Raw genomic sequence first — 14,781 nt, 5'->3', positions numbered from 1 at the left:
ATTAATGTAATGAAATATGCCTTATTTCAAAATGGAATGAAATATGCCTTATATTAATAGAATTAAATTTATTCTGTTTTTATAATTTTTACTTACTTCAAAAGTTTATGCCAATTCTTTTTTTTTTTGGATACATAAAGTTTATGCCAATTCTATTTCGGTAAATCAATATTCTTTACTTAAATCGATATATTTGTTTTAATGGGTTTAATTACATATTTTGGGTAACATTACGCATAAACCAATTCTTATTTTTCTATATAAATAAACGGTGTTTGTAAAAAAAAAAGTCTAATATTGAAAGGAATTGTCAAAGTAGATGGTTTTCAATATAATGTCCCAATTTAGTAAAAAAAAATATAATGTCCCTATTTTATTGGTTATATTTAGGCATGGCAACAGAACCCGTACCCGCGGGTACCCGCCCGAACCCACCCCGAGTTTGACGGGGAAAAACCGATTTGACTGGGTTTGGGTTCGGGTTCGGGTTTTCCCCGATTTCAAAACACGGGGATGGGGCGGGTAACGGAGATATTGGTACCCACCCCGAACCCGTCCCCGAACCCGCCCGTTTATATAAATTACTATATTACCCCTATTTATTTATTTATAATGACACAGATCATATAATTTATCTACTTGAGTTAGGATTTTTAATGAACAATGGTTCTTAGTTATTTGTTTTTTTAGCAATTTCAGTGAACAATGATGTAGAACATTCTTGGTTATGTGGTTGTTTTGACGGTATTTTGGAATATTGGTTTGTACCGGTACTATTTTATGGTTTTGATAATTTTGGAATATCATTTCATTTGTATGTTTAATGCATTGAAATTTTGGTTTGTACTTTATTATTTGAAATTTTTTGTATTGTATGTATGTCAGTGTTCGGGAAAATTTTGGGTTCGGGTAAGGTTCAGCAGGGCAGGGCAAGGTTCGGGGATACCCGAACCCATTTGGGTATACCCGAACTCATTTGGGACGGGGATTGGGTTCAATTTTTCATCCCCGTCGGGTAATGGGCGGGGAACGGGTATTTATCAATGATTCGGGTATGGGGAACGGGGAAGGTAAAAACCGTACCCGCGGGTACCCATTGCCATGCCTAGTTATATTTATATTCATCTTATTTGGTTATTTTAATTGAATTGAATAGGCCGGATTCGAAGGACCATGACAAACGATAAATTGTTTTGAATAATTTTGGAATTCTAAAATAGGGACACATTAAAGTTAAGGGGGCAAATCATGTGTAGGAAAATGAAGGAATATACACACACAACATGAGTTGACAAATAAAATGAATATATAGGATATGATGTCGTGTCAAAGTAAATGTTGACATCTAGTGTTAACCGACTATATAGTCAGACCCATTGACATAAATGTTAAAGTTTAATTTGACACTGATTTTCAACCGTCTATTTTATTTAATCAAATGTTTATACTTATAGTAACACTATTTCTATTTACTGTGTATCTTCCCCTCAATTGACTTATCCCATTATTAATTTGTTCAATCTTCCAAAATACAATACATAGTCGCATCATTATACTCCTTATATGGATTCAGCACATGAAGACAATTTATGTCAAATAAATGAAAATGATCGCATTTGGTGAAGGTGGATGCACCGGTATTGGTGTGTATCGGGCGGTTTTGGGTGGTTTCGGGCCCAACCCCAACCCGAAAAAAACATGAGTGAAAAATACTGGCCCATTTCCAACCGTATGAAACATCTGTTCCGGCGGGTTTCGGATAGGACGGATCTCGGACTGTGCGGGCGGACTTAGTCAGATCATCTTCAACCTCATGAACATATCAGTTTGCTTTTTGCAAAATGTAAGACGACTTACATTCTGCTACAAATTTTTGGTCAAAAATGACTTACAATTTGGTGCACAAGGAGTATTTTTTTTTTTACGCTATTTTGTTATTCAATTGCCATAACTACTTTGATTTTTTCATATCCCCATTTATATTTATTTATAACTTATTTAGAGGGTTGATTTTATTATTCAATTCAATGTTTGGACTTTCTAGTATATGTAATGTATATAATATACAAGCATCGTTTGGATAATAGCTAAGAATTCACCATTTCACAACTATAAATAATAATGGCCAAGCATCATGTTGTTTTATTCTTCTTTGTGTATTTGGTTTTGTCATCAATAATTTGTTACATGTGTGATGCCATCGAAAATGGTGATGAAACCGATAAAGTTTATATTGTATACATGGGTTCACTTCCTAAGGATGCATCATATTCTCCGACCTCTCACCATTTTAGCATGTTGCAACAAGTTGTTTATGGTAATGATGTAGAAAATCGTTTGGTTCAAAGTTACAAGAGGAGTTTTAATGGTTTTTCTGCCATACTCAATGATCAACAAAGGGAAAAACTTGCTGGCATGAAAGGTGTTGTCTCAGTATTTCCAAGTCAGGAGTATCACCTTCAAACTACAAGATCGTGGGACTTTCTTGGTTTACCTCAATCAATCAAAAGAGGTAAAACTGTTGAGAGTGATTTGGTGATTGGAATCATAGACACCGGAATTTGGCCAGAATCTCAAAGTTTTAACGATAAAGGTATATATATATATATGTTTTTAGTCACAATCAAAATATCTTATTTATCCAAACTATCAGTAGTAGTCGATTTGACTTATTTAGACATATTGATTTATTATGTATATTATAATTTATTATTTTTTGGTATTTCTATATTTTTTAAATTTAAAATATTATTTTTCTTTTTCATATTTTTATCCGTGCCCGACACGAGTTCCGACACTAGTTCATGTTAAGCGAAAAAAAACAAAAATAAATGTTTGTTTGCACCATTCTACCGAAAGGGTAATGATATATGTACCGAAAAAGTGACTCCCGAAACTTACCGACTGACGTGTCCCAATTAATTTCACCTTCTCTCTCCGCAAAGCAAATCGACTGACTTGGGTAATGATATAATCGTTTTTTGTTGACCTCTCTCACTCTCTCTCTCTCGGAAAAGCAAACCAACCATCTTCAATTACAAAACCAACCCTCCATCATCTTCCATCTTCAACCTTCACCGCATAACACAATATTCAAATCACCACAAACCTCCACCACACCATATTCAAACCACCAACTACAAACCAATCCTCCACCATCAATCCATTCATCAAATCATCAAAACCCATCTCATAAAAAATCATAAAAAATTCAAAAGCTTGAGGCCATGATTATGTGTTCCTGCGTTTTGTTGTTGTTCTGTTTCCATTCTTTGTTTTATTTATTTCCTTGTTTTATTGTATCGGGAAAAATTCGGTACAATTTTTTCGGTGCATATAGCACCACTCCTACCGAAAACCTCAATTTTAAGAATAAAAAACAAGTTTGACGATTTATACTTAGTGGATCGATATGCAAGGAACTAATTTTGTGAGATTTTATAGCCATTAGTTCCTTCTTCGAGTTGACAAATAAAATGAATATATTTATTCATTCCTTTTTATAAGCAATAAATAGAGGCAAAAAATTATTCGTTTTTATAAACAACAATCTATAATCAATTATCCATCTATCCTTATTAAAATTCATTATTTCCAAAATCATGCATTAAATACATTACATATTCCTTATAATGATAAATTAATATATAAAGTGTAGTTTTAGAATAGAGTATAATAAAGTTTTAGAGTTTTAATATAATGTGTGTTTTTTGCAATTTGTTACTTATAAAAACTAATGGAGAGAGTATATGATTTGGTGAAAGTAAACTTTGACACTTTTCCAAAAAAAAAAAAAAAAAAAAAGTAAAAAGTAAACTTTGATATTAAATTTTAACCGTCTATTTTATTTAATGAAAGGTTTATAGTAACATAGTTTCTATTTACTGTGTATCTTCCCCTCGATTGACTTATCTCATTATTTGTTCAATCTTCCAAAATCCAATGCATGGTCGCATCATTATACTCCCTATATGGATTCAGCACATGAAGACAATTAGAAGAAGTTGGATGCATGGGTGTAAAATATGAATGAGAATGCAAGAAGGGAATTTATTTAATGATCTCACTATGTAGATGGAAGTTGAAGAGAGCGAAGAAGGGAATTGAAAGGGCAGTTGTAGAAAATGGGGTTTGGACTTTGAAGAAGATAAAACGTGAATGAGGTTGATTGATAGGGTGGGAAGAGGTACATGTGAGATCATTTAATCTCACCAATCTACTTTTTATCTAAGAGCTAATAAGCATTCTCACATTTCTCACATAAATAAGGCATTCTCACTTTAGTTGTCCTCATATGGTACTAATTTTTTAAGGGTTACTAATTAATAGGTGTGTGATTTTTTTTGTCTACCAGACTTTACTCAAAAATGTTACATAGTAAATTACATTGATTTTTTTAAAATGGGATTTTTATATTTAATTATTTTCTCTTTTACTTTGATTTTTTTTTTTTTTTTTTTTTTTTGCTTTCGCACTGGTTCCAATCCACCAAAGGTCGGCGACTAATCCAGCTCGTGCGTAGAGGCATGCGCACTGGCCAAACGTTGTTCCCCCTGGGGAATCGAACCCGGTATTCCCCGGGTACGTCATTGGAAGGAGCTCCTTGTCATTGGAAGGAGCTCTTTTACTTTGATTTGTTTATAAATAATGTTGATCATGAGTATCTTAGGACATTAAGCGATAAATTTAGTTTACTAAAGAAAATGCAATATGTACAGAAGATTGAAATAATTTACTATATATATATAATGAGTTTGATAATTTGATTTAATTTTTTTATGATCGATTAGGTGTGGGTCCTATTCCAAAAAAGTGGAGGGGGCTTTGTGCAGGTGGTGGTAACTTCAGTTGCAACAATAAGATCATTGGAGCACGATGGTACCCTGGTAGTGTCGATGCAAGAGACCATTTTGGTCATGGAACACATGTTGCATCAATAGTAGGCGGAAGAAGGATAAATGGTGTGGGCTATCATGGTCTTGCAAAAGGCACCATAAGAGGAGGAGTTCCATCTTCAAGAATTGCTGTATACAAAGTTTGTAACCCAAATTGTCGTGATGATAATATTTTAGCAGCTTTTGATGATGCCATTGCTGATGGAGTTGACATCATTAACCTATCTCTTGCTAACGTAAATGCTGTTGAAATTCTTAAAGATCCTCTTGCTATTGGTTCATTTCATGCCATGGAAAAAGGAATACTCACAGTGCAAGGAGCAGGCAACAATGGCCCTAACCCAAGTACTATTTCAAGTGTAGCACCGTGGTTATTTAGTGTGGCCGCAACTACCATAGATCGTCAATTTATTGATAAACTCATTCTTGGAAATGGAAAAACTTTTATTGGAAAGTCGATTAATATTGTCCCATCAAATGGCACAAAATTTCCGATAGTTGTGTGTAGTGCTATGACTTGCCATGGAAATTATACATCCCCTGAAAAATGTCGATGTATAGACAAAAAACTGGTAAAGGGTAAGATTGTTTTGAGTGTAGATGCAACTGGTGGATATTTGGCTTATCAACATGGGGCAATCGGTTCAATCATTAATTTTACATATGATCGTTCTTTTATCACTCATCGACCTTCACTTGACCTGAATTCAGAAGACTTTGATCGTGTTCAATCTTATACTTACTCCACTAAATACCCTGTAGCTGAAATATTGAAGAGTGATGTCGTTCAAGACACCACTGCTCCTAAAGTTGCAAGTTTTTCTTCTCGTGGTCCAAATCCAATTGTACCAGAAATTATGAAACCAGATATAGGTGCCCCTGGAGTTAATATCTTGGCTGCATATTCACCTAATGGACCAAGCTCTGATGATGCTATTTTTAACGCATATGAGAAATACATTATAGCATCTGGTACCTCTATGGCATGTCCTCATGTTGCCGGAGTTGCCGCATATGTCAAATCATTTCATCCAGATTGGTCACCTGCAGCTATCAAATCTGCCATCATGACCACGACGAAACCAGTGAATGGTACCTATAATGATATGTTAGGTGAGTTTGCTTACGGATCTGGAAATATCAATCCACAACAAGCTCTTCACCCTGGACTGATTTATGACATCACTAAGCAAGATTATATGCAAATGCTTTGTAATTTTGGTTATAATGATACCAAAGTTGAACAAATTAGTGGAGAAAAATCAAGTTGTCATAAAGCTTCAAATAGATATTTGGTGAAAGATATAAATTATCCCGCACTGGTGATTCTTGTTAGGAGGCCTCATAAGCGCTTTAGTGGTAAGATTCATAGAACAGTGACAAACGTTGGCTCTCCTAACTCAACCTACACGGCAACTATCATCCCGATTCCAAAAATCAAGATTAAAGTGGTGCCGAAACTTCTGTCATTCAAATCCTTACATGAGAAACAATCCTTTGTTGTTATTGTTACCGGAGGAGCAAACTCAAATCAAACTATGTTTTCTTCGTCACTTGTTTGGTCAGATGGAACCCACAATGTAAAGACTCCAATCATTATAAAAAGACTCTCTTAATATCCTAAAAAATGTTTTTGTAGCTGCTAAATATGATAATTAATTGGTGTCAGTAAATTTTGATCTATCTGGTTGTTCATATTAATTCCATAATAATTCAAATTTAATATATATCGTAATAACCCAACTATAATTAATAATAATTATATATATCCCTCTCTATATATTTTAATAAGTTATTCCTACTAACTTATAAATTAGTCAACCTTAGACCACAATCATAAAAGGAAACCCACGTAAATATATTTACAGTAATTTCCACTCAATTCAATCTTCAAATTTAATTTATTCACTTCTCATTTAACAAAACATTATTTGTATAATTTTTTTTTTTACAAGCTTATTTGTATAAATTGAAACAATTTTGCAATATTTTGTATAAGAAAAAGAGAGAAAATAAATAAATAAATTAACAAGGTTGTAAGAAAGAGTGTGAGAAAATGTAAGGACTAAAAACATATTTAAAATTTTAAACACTTTTATTAACAGTAATTAGTTGAGTAATTAGGTAAATTGGTAAATGTTAAATTTTTTAGATACAGTTTGTCTTGAAATCTTACATATGTACTATGTTAGCTTTGGCACTATTGAAGGGATTTTGAATTCTTACATTGTCAAGATTTTGAATTTAGGGGGGTGTATTGGATTGGGATTTTAAAAGACTTTTTTGGCAAAACAAAATCCTGAAGATTTTAAAGATTTCGTGAGATTTTATTGATTTTGTGGGATTGTAAATGACTTTTTTTAAATGACTTTTTACAATCAGGATTCTTAAACAGGATTTTGATGGATTTACAATACAGACTTTTCAGATTTCAAACTACTTTATAGATTTTTATGATTTCGAATAACTAATTGAATTTTTTAATATTTTGAAGAATTCATTGAATTTTAAGCAAAAAAATTACAAAAGTGAATAAAAAGGATGATAACTTTTTTTTTTTGCGCATATAATTCTAACTTTTTATTTATTACATAAATAAATTCTAAAGTTTGAATAAAGCAAATAAAAACGAAATTTTTTATAGCAATATTCATTATTGCCTAAAAAAATAGTAACAAAGTGATTATAAATCCATGATTTTCTAAGTAGCATTTCTCCACATATCTGAACCTATACTAGTCCTCCATAAATTTGCATCTTCTCGTTCCTGCTCTTGTGTTTGAACAATGGGTTCATAATTATTGTCTTCATGATTTGGTAACACTGAAGATGAGGATGAAGACTCATCCGTAGGTTCGACTGGAAATTCATCTGAACGACATTCTTTACGAAGAAAATTATGAAGTGCTGCGCATGCCAACACAAGCTCCGCTTGTGCCTTAAATGGAAATGGAGGCGCGGACTTAAAAATTGTGAACCGCGATTTAAAAACACCAAATATTCTCTCAATCACATTCCTTAAGGACGCATGTCGAAGATTGAATAATTCCTTTTCATTTTCAGGGTCATTACCATGACCTGCAAAATCTTGTAGATGATATCGTACACCTCGATATGGGGCTAAAAATTTGCGTCGATTTGGAAATCCACAATCCACCAAAAAATACTTACCTAATTACATAAGAAATGCATATAAAATTAGTATGAAACTGAAAATAGATAAAACACAGTTTAAAAATTGACGACTTACCTTGGGGTACTTTAAGTCCATTCCTCCTTGTCAACGCATCATTTAATAGCTTGGAATCATGTGCTGAACCCTCCCATCCGCTAAGAACGTACATGAATTCCAAATCAAAGTTGCATGCAGCTAATACATTTTGTGATATATTTCCATGACGATCACGATAACTGCTTACATCTCGTCCTCTTACCATTGCCGGAATGTGTGTACCATCAATAGCTCCAATGCAATCCTAATATATATATATATATATATATATATTAATTATTATCGATATTATTATAATAATCACAATTATATTTACAATTTTGTTATAATTAGATAATGATCACATATATACCTTAAAATAAGGATAAAACCTTGTGCTTTCCCTTATTTTTGCAGGCGTAGTTGAGCCTGGTCTAGCCATCAAATCAGGTGCTAATGAGTTCAAAGCCTTCAAAACCTTGTGAAAATTTTCACTTGTAGCAAATTGTGACCGGCCAAATGTATTGCGGATTACACAATATCGAGCATTCTGACCGACAATCTGTAGGAATGATGCAAGCATTTCTTCAACACAAATAAATCTTGTATCCTTCAAAGGTGTTTTTTCTCTTATAATCGTGCACAACTTTCGAAATACATCAGGATACATCCTATATACTTGTCGAAAAATTGCAGGATCATCATTTAATGCTTTGTGTATATAGTCATATCCCCGACTAGTAATTCTCCGTCGAGTTAATGGACGCTCAATATGTTCACCACACATCATATTCAAAAACCGATTCAGTATGTATGTTAAAGCATAAATTGCCATCACATATGTGTATATGGCTTCATAAAATTCATCATCGGTTTCCTCATCATCTATATCTTCATTTGTATCTTCACTATATATATCTTCATCCATTTCTTCGTTCTTTATGTCATGTCCATGGTTATAAGTCAATATCAAAAGTAATATCAAAAAACAAATATTTAAAAATAAATACAATTAAAGTTTAACCACAACATGTTCACAAAAAACAAATACTTCAACCATAATAGTTCAACCAAAATGCAACCACGATAATTCGACAAAAAAAAATAAAACACTTCAACCAAACAAAGTACAACCAAAATAGAGACCCAAAAGTTATAGTTCAACAAACTCACGATGTTTAACATAATATTTTAAATAATAGATGATCAAAATATTAATCATCCCCTAACTTGAATTTTATCCAAGATGAGCGTTCTTCTGATGACATCTTTAAGAAAAAGTCCTTTTTTGCTTTAGTATTCAACAATTCAGCCGTCTTGAAACGCGTCATGTCATTCAAATTTGGAATATCTTTTATAACTTCCCAAATAATACCCTCGAGCTCTCTATCTCTATCTCTATCTTTTTCTCTTTTCTCCATCATGTTAGATATTTTTTCAAAATTCACAGCAATAGTCTCAATGCCAACAGAAAGGTTTCTCATAACATTGTCTTGATTGTTGATCCCAACAGTGGTATAACTTCCTCCATACTCGAATCTCTTTCTCTTGTGACTGTTTTGTCTTTCTAAGGGAACCTCTGAATTTAAAGGGGGATGAGATGGTGGACTAGGTTGGCTTGGTGATGGAGGTTGATATTGTGGTTCATAGTTATCTGGAGGGACAAATGTGTCACTATTAGCATCATATGAAAATTCTTCTATCCCAACACTTCTATTTTCTGGCTCATAAGTTGTTGCATTTTCTGGCTCTAAAGTTGTTGCATCTGTATCATCTGGATCTACCGCTATGGAATTATTCCCGGTAGAAACTCCACCCCCAACAACAATCTTTAAATACTCATAATCAATCATAGTCTTTCCTCGAAGTTTGTTGTGACTTGGGTGTGACTAAAAAAAAACCATTGTTAATATACTGCAAATATTATAAAGTACTAAAATTGTAACTATTAGATATGTTTAAAAGATTGTGAACTTAGCTCACCTTTAAGTAATCTTTCCATACTTCCTCAGTAGCGGTGAAAGTTTTTGCAATTGAGTCCCATCCAAAACCAGAGTTGTGACGCATAAGTGTTGACATCATGTTATATTGGTTCTTAAACCACTTCATCCGACTCAAATAGTGACTATAAGTTTTAGGGAACCTAGTCTTAGCATTTAGGTCAGGAAGTATTGACCGTTCTACAGTTTGTTTGCTAAGTAATCCATTAGCATCACGCATCCCCCTATTCATAGCATCCACCAAGAGATGTAACAACTCATTGGTTTCCTCCATTGTCCAAGTTACATAATCTTTGTCTTTACTTTTTCCTCTATTATTTTCTTGCGAGTCTCCCATTTGATCGCTAATATATATACATATAATAAACTAATTATTTGATAGCTGATTTTCTAATTGTCGAAAGTGTAATAACAACTATACACCGATATAATATATAATTCAATAGAAAAATCAAACCTAATAAATAACACTATAATGAAAGGACAAGTAATAATAGTGATTTTTTGAATCAAACTAATAACAATAATATATAAAATAAAAACAATGAACAGTAAAAATTGTGTTTTTTTTAATCAAAATAATAACAATAATATATATATAAAAAAAATAACCGTAACATAAAAAATAAAAAGTGCAGAACATAATATTGTGCCTGCTTGGTTTATGTATTATTGTGCTGTTTGGTTTATACATGGAAAAATAAATGAACATGTTAGGTATACATGGAAAAATTGCAGAATACATTCGCCGTCGTATGGAAAAAGTTGTAGAATCATCATATGAAATTTTTTTGGAAAAAATCAATTCTTCAAATCAAAGCCATAAACGTTTTTGAACAAATCTGTATGAAAAAATCAATCATCATATGAAAAAATTCTAGCATCATATGAAAAAATCTTAAAAGTTCTAGCATCATATGAAAAAATCATCATATCAAATTGATCAAATAAACACAATCAATCATCATATGAAAAAATTCTAGCATGAACAAATTTCAGACAGATCTGTATGAAAAAATTGATCAAAGTTGTAAGAAAGAACCTGATGATGGTAGTCCTGACGGCTGGAGAAAAGTCTTGGAAAATTCTGAAAAGTCTCAAGGGTTTGAGTGGGATTGTTGGAAAAATATTTTACGTGTAATTTGAACAAAAAAGTCTATCAAAATCCATTCCATAAAAAAGTCATCAAAATCTATAGACTTTTGAATACCAATAGACATTTTAAAAAGTATGAGAAATCTCAATTGAATACCAACAGATTTTGTTGCCTTAAAAAAAAAATCATAATTGTCTTAATTGAATACCACAAGATTTGTTTAACTTTTATAAAAGTCTTGATTGAATACCACAAGACTTTTTAATCATAAAAAAGTCTTTTAAAATCCATTGAAATCTCAATTGAATACACCCCCCTTAGATGAATTTATGCGTTTAGACAATCTCGTCAATTATAAGTTAGCTTTTAGGTGTGGGATCAAAACTCATTAGCGAAGCAATAATCATCATTTGCCGAACATAAACAAAATTTTTAAAATATTGAAAAAGTACAAATTAACATGGAGGATAAAAACCTACCCCATTTGTTGCCAAAATATTTAGAGACTGAATTTTTTCGTTCAATAAAAAGCAGACAACTCTAATACATATAAAAAAACAAATTGAATTTACATTGCAATTTTAAATTTCAATAGGAATATTTTTACAATATTCTAAATACACCTGCAAAAAGTCAGATAAAAATATAAAGAAGACACATAAATTATCTTTATAATATTAATTGGGCACACTAGAAATTGGACATTTGACCTCTGGAACAAGGTTTTGAAGAATCAATAGGTCCACATATGTGTAATTCATTCTTTTTGTTGACTATGTTCAATTAACTTTCTTGCCATGATCTTATAGTTTCTGCTTAAACTTACCCCTCCAATTATCCTCTATATTTAGAAGCAAATTTGATTTTTTTTGGTGCATTGAAAAATGGATGTACTGTATTTAGTTTATAATAGGTCATATATATTTATTTTTCAATGTACAAAAAAAATTAAATTTGACTGGAAAAAGTAAAAAACTTGTACAATGTTCAATTATAAAACCATTTAAACTCAAAGTCATTTAATTCTCTTTCTTCCATGTATACTTTAGCAACTCAGTATTAGACGCAAAAGCTCCAAATTGCTGCTTCAAGGTAACACGCGTTTAGACACCAAATTCACGTTTCACGGAATCAATTTTGCAAATATTCAAATAGCAAAAAAAAAAATCGAATCATGTTTTGAGTAACAGACTCACATATGAGGATGGAAACGCTGAACCAAACAAGCAGTTAATAATAGGGCAAAAAAAATGAGATTTTTTTTCTTGCTATGATACAACTCAATATTTGAGTTTTACAAAAAATTTATTATGAAAAAACGCAAAAGGTTAGTTTTCCTAAACTGATTTATGTTTAGATAATCTATCTAAAAATTTGAGTTTGTGGATACTTAATTGAATATGTTAAAAAATATTTAAAACTAAAAGAAAAAATGATAATAGTTTGTGGGGTATAGGGTTGATTTTTACAATGTGACTTCTCCAAATCAAACCAAGTTTCTTTCTAGTACGAGGATATATACTACTTAGTTCTTGCAAGCAAGCCAACCTTAAAAATTTAGCAGTGTTATTTATTCCTCCACCATCTCTAAAATTTTGTAGTTTTATTTTAAAATACCAATTTTACTTGGTTGGTTGTTGAAAGCTATGAATGCAAAGTTAAACTGCACCTCTAATCTTCAACATAGACTTTTCCCAATTTGATAATGAGAAAGTTGCATTGAGTTTGAAAGGTAACCACCATAATTATATCTTATGCACTGTAAAAAATATAGTTTGAGTTTTAGAACAAAGTAAATTGAATCAATAAAAGATAGCCTCATTCTAAATCATCAGAATATATAAACCAAATAGTTGTATTGTATATCAAACAAAAAATAGCTAGAAACCCCTTTACTCTCCTTTTTATTCTAACAAAAAATAAACAATAACATTATTAAATCCACCAAGATAGACAGACTCATTAATTAAATACTTATCTATATTACACTTAATTGAAATTTCTACTATATTATACTATATATGTGCTGGTTCACACTTCATGTGATTACTTTTTCCTCTTCTTTTTCTACTATATTATACTATATATTGCAAATTTTAGTATATATTATCAGTAGATGTGAATTTGTTGACTCATTAATCTACTATTATTACTTTATTATAGTATATCCCCAAATACCACCATTTAGTCATCAGTAGAGAAAAAGATATTCAACCACCATCTCATTAAATGAAACAACACCTATTTGCAAGTTGCAACCATGTAATAATAAATTAAAACAAAGTTACTTACAATAGAGCATAACAAAAACTGAAAAACCCACTAATGATATTAACTAATGTTATTGTGAAAAAATTATAAACCAAAGAAGTGAATATATATATGGTTAATGTAAAACTTGAATTTCCCCTTAGCATAAATCACCATTCACCACTTGATCTCTAGCCATCATTTTATTTATTTTATTTTGTATTAATTAAGACTATATATATATATATATATAAATGGTTGGAATTTGTAACACGTTTTTCAGCTATACCATATATAATTACTTAACTTCATTTTTCTTCACGATAAGGTGAATATATTTATTTAATTCACTTTGTCATTTTGTTCAAAAAATAAAATTCACTTTGTCATTTACATTTTTACCCCCTTTCTTTTTTTCCCAATTATATCATAAATAAAAGAAATTTTACTTTCTCAAAAATACTCTAATTTGAAAGTGACAGGAAAGAGTAATAAACTTGTACAATGTTCAATTATAATAATAATAAAACCATTTAAACTCAAAGTCATTTCTCTTTCTTCCATGCATATATAATTTAACAACTCAATATTTGATAAAGTAATTAATATATTCTAGATAGTAAAATTTTTTATTATGAAAAAACACAAAAGGTGAGTTTTTCTAAAATGATTTATGTTTCGATAATCTAAAAATTTGAGTTTGTGGGTACATAATTGAATATGTTAAAATATTTAAAACTAAAAGAAAAAACGCGTCACACGTTGAAAATTATCTATATAAAGACCTTACAATATTAGTCTGCTTACACTAATTTAGAGAAACAACACATGCATACAATGAAGTCTGTAATGGCTCTTCTAGTTGCTCTAATTTGTCTGCTTACACTACCTCCTACCCCAGTTTCAGTTTCACCTCCTCCTCCTCCTCCACCACATCACGTGTCACCTAAACCCTACTACCACTCTCCACCACCACCACCACCACCTGCAGCTGAAGTAGGTGGGGAAAAGACCACCACCATCATAGATTGTTCCCGCTGGTACCAGGAATGTTTCATCTTTGGCAACCCCGTATCCTGTTCCCTTTTCTATCAATTGTGTCCACATACCTCATCTCAAGGTCATGCTCCAAATCCTACCCCATGATGATCGATACTAGTGAAATATATATATATATATATAGATAAATAAATAAATATATTGTGTGCGGGCATTTATATTTGCCATGATAATGGCAAATACTTATTTATATATATATATATATATATATATATATATATATATTGTGTGTATGAATACTGTAACAATACCATATCGTTGTTATACGAT

The 14,781-nt window shown here is 31.4% G+C and overlaps 3 protein-coding genes across 3 annotated transcripts; 1 reads left to right on the top strand and 2 right to left on the bottom strand.

Moving 5' to 3' along the window:
• The first annotated feature begins 2,121 nt into the window (after positions 1–2,121).
• LOC123898790 (subtilisin-like protease SBT4.4) lies at positions 2,122–6,511 on the top strand. Its single transcript, XM_045949802.1, has 2 exons — positions 2,122–2,593; positions 4,791–6,511. Exons 1-2 carry the CDS (start codon positions 2,122–2,124, stop codon positions 6,509–6,511), a joined length of 2,193 nt encoding a protein of 730 aa, XP_045805758.1.
• Positions 6,512–7,468: 957 nt separating this feature from the next.
• Positions 7,469–8,332, bottom strand: LOC123896724. Its single transcript, XM_045947078.1, has 2 exons — positions 8,146–8,332; positions 7,469–8,066 (listed from the first exon to the last, which is right to left on the bottom strand). The coding sequence occupies exons 1-2, from the start codon at positions 8,330–8,332 to the stop codon at positions 7,597–7,599; spliced, it is 657 nt and encodes a 218-aa protein (XP_045803034.1). The 3' UTR covers positions 7,469–7,596.
• Positions 8,333–9,234: 902 nt separating this feature from the next.
• Positions 9,235–10,500, bottom strand: LOC123898957 (uncharacterized protein At2g29880-like). Its single transcript, XM_045950002.1, has 2 exons — positions 10,090–10,500; positions 9,235–9,995 (listed from the first exon to the last, which is right to left on the bottom strand). Exons 1-2 carry the CDS (start codon positions 10,441–10,443, stop codon positions 9,321–9,323), a joined length of 1,029 nt encoding a protein of 342 aa, XP_045805958.1. The 5' UTR covers positions 10,444–10,500; the 3' UTR covers positions 9,235–9,320.
• Between the last annotated feature and the right edge of the window lie 4,281 nt (positions 10,501–14,781).

This window comes from Trifolium pratense, linkage group LG7 (assembly GCF_020283565.1).
Source record: "Trifolium pratense cultivar HEN17-A07 linkage group LG7, ARS_RC_1.1, whole genome shotgun sequence".
NCBI classification, from domain to species: Eukaryota; Viridiplantae; Streptophyta; class Magnoliopsida; order Fabales; family Fabaceae; genus Trifolium; species Trifolium pratense.
This window is presented reverse-complemented; position numbering and strand designations above follow the sequence as displayed.

Excerpts from the sequence above, each read along its gene's own strand:
- LOC123896724 (XM_045947078.1), bottom strand. The coding sequence starts at position 8,332 with ATGGTAAGAGGACGAGATGTAAGCAGTTATCGTGATCGTCATGGAAAT. Across the intron at positions 8,067-8,145 it reads TGGACTTAAAGTACCCCAAG|GTAAGTATTTTTTGGTGGAT; the intron begins GTAAGTCGTCAA and ends TTATGTAATTAG.
- LOC123898790 (XM_045949802.1), top strand. The coding sequence starts at position 2,122 with ATGGCCAAGCATCATGTTGTTTTATTCTTCTTTGTGTATTTGGTTTTG. Across the intron at positions 2,594-4,790 it reads TCAAAGTTTTAACGATAAAG|GTGTGGGTCCTATTCCAAAA; the intron begins GTATATATATAT and ends ATGATCGATTAG.
- LOC123898957 (XM_045950002.1), bottom strand. The coding sequence starts at position 10,443 with ATGGGAGACTCGCAAGAAAATAATAGAGGAAAAAGTAAAGACAAAGAT. Across the intron at positions 9,996-10,089 it reads TATGGAAAGATTACTTAAAG|TCACACCCAAGTCACAACAA; the intron begins GTGAGCTAAGTT and ends GTTTTTTTTTAG.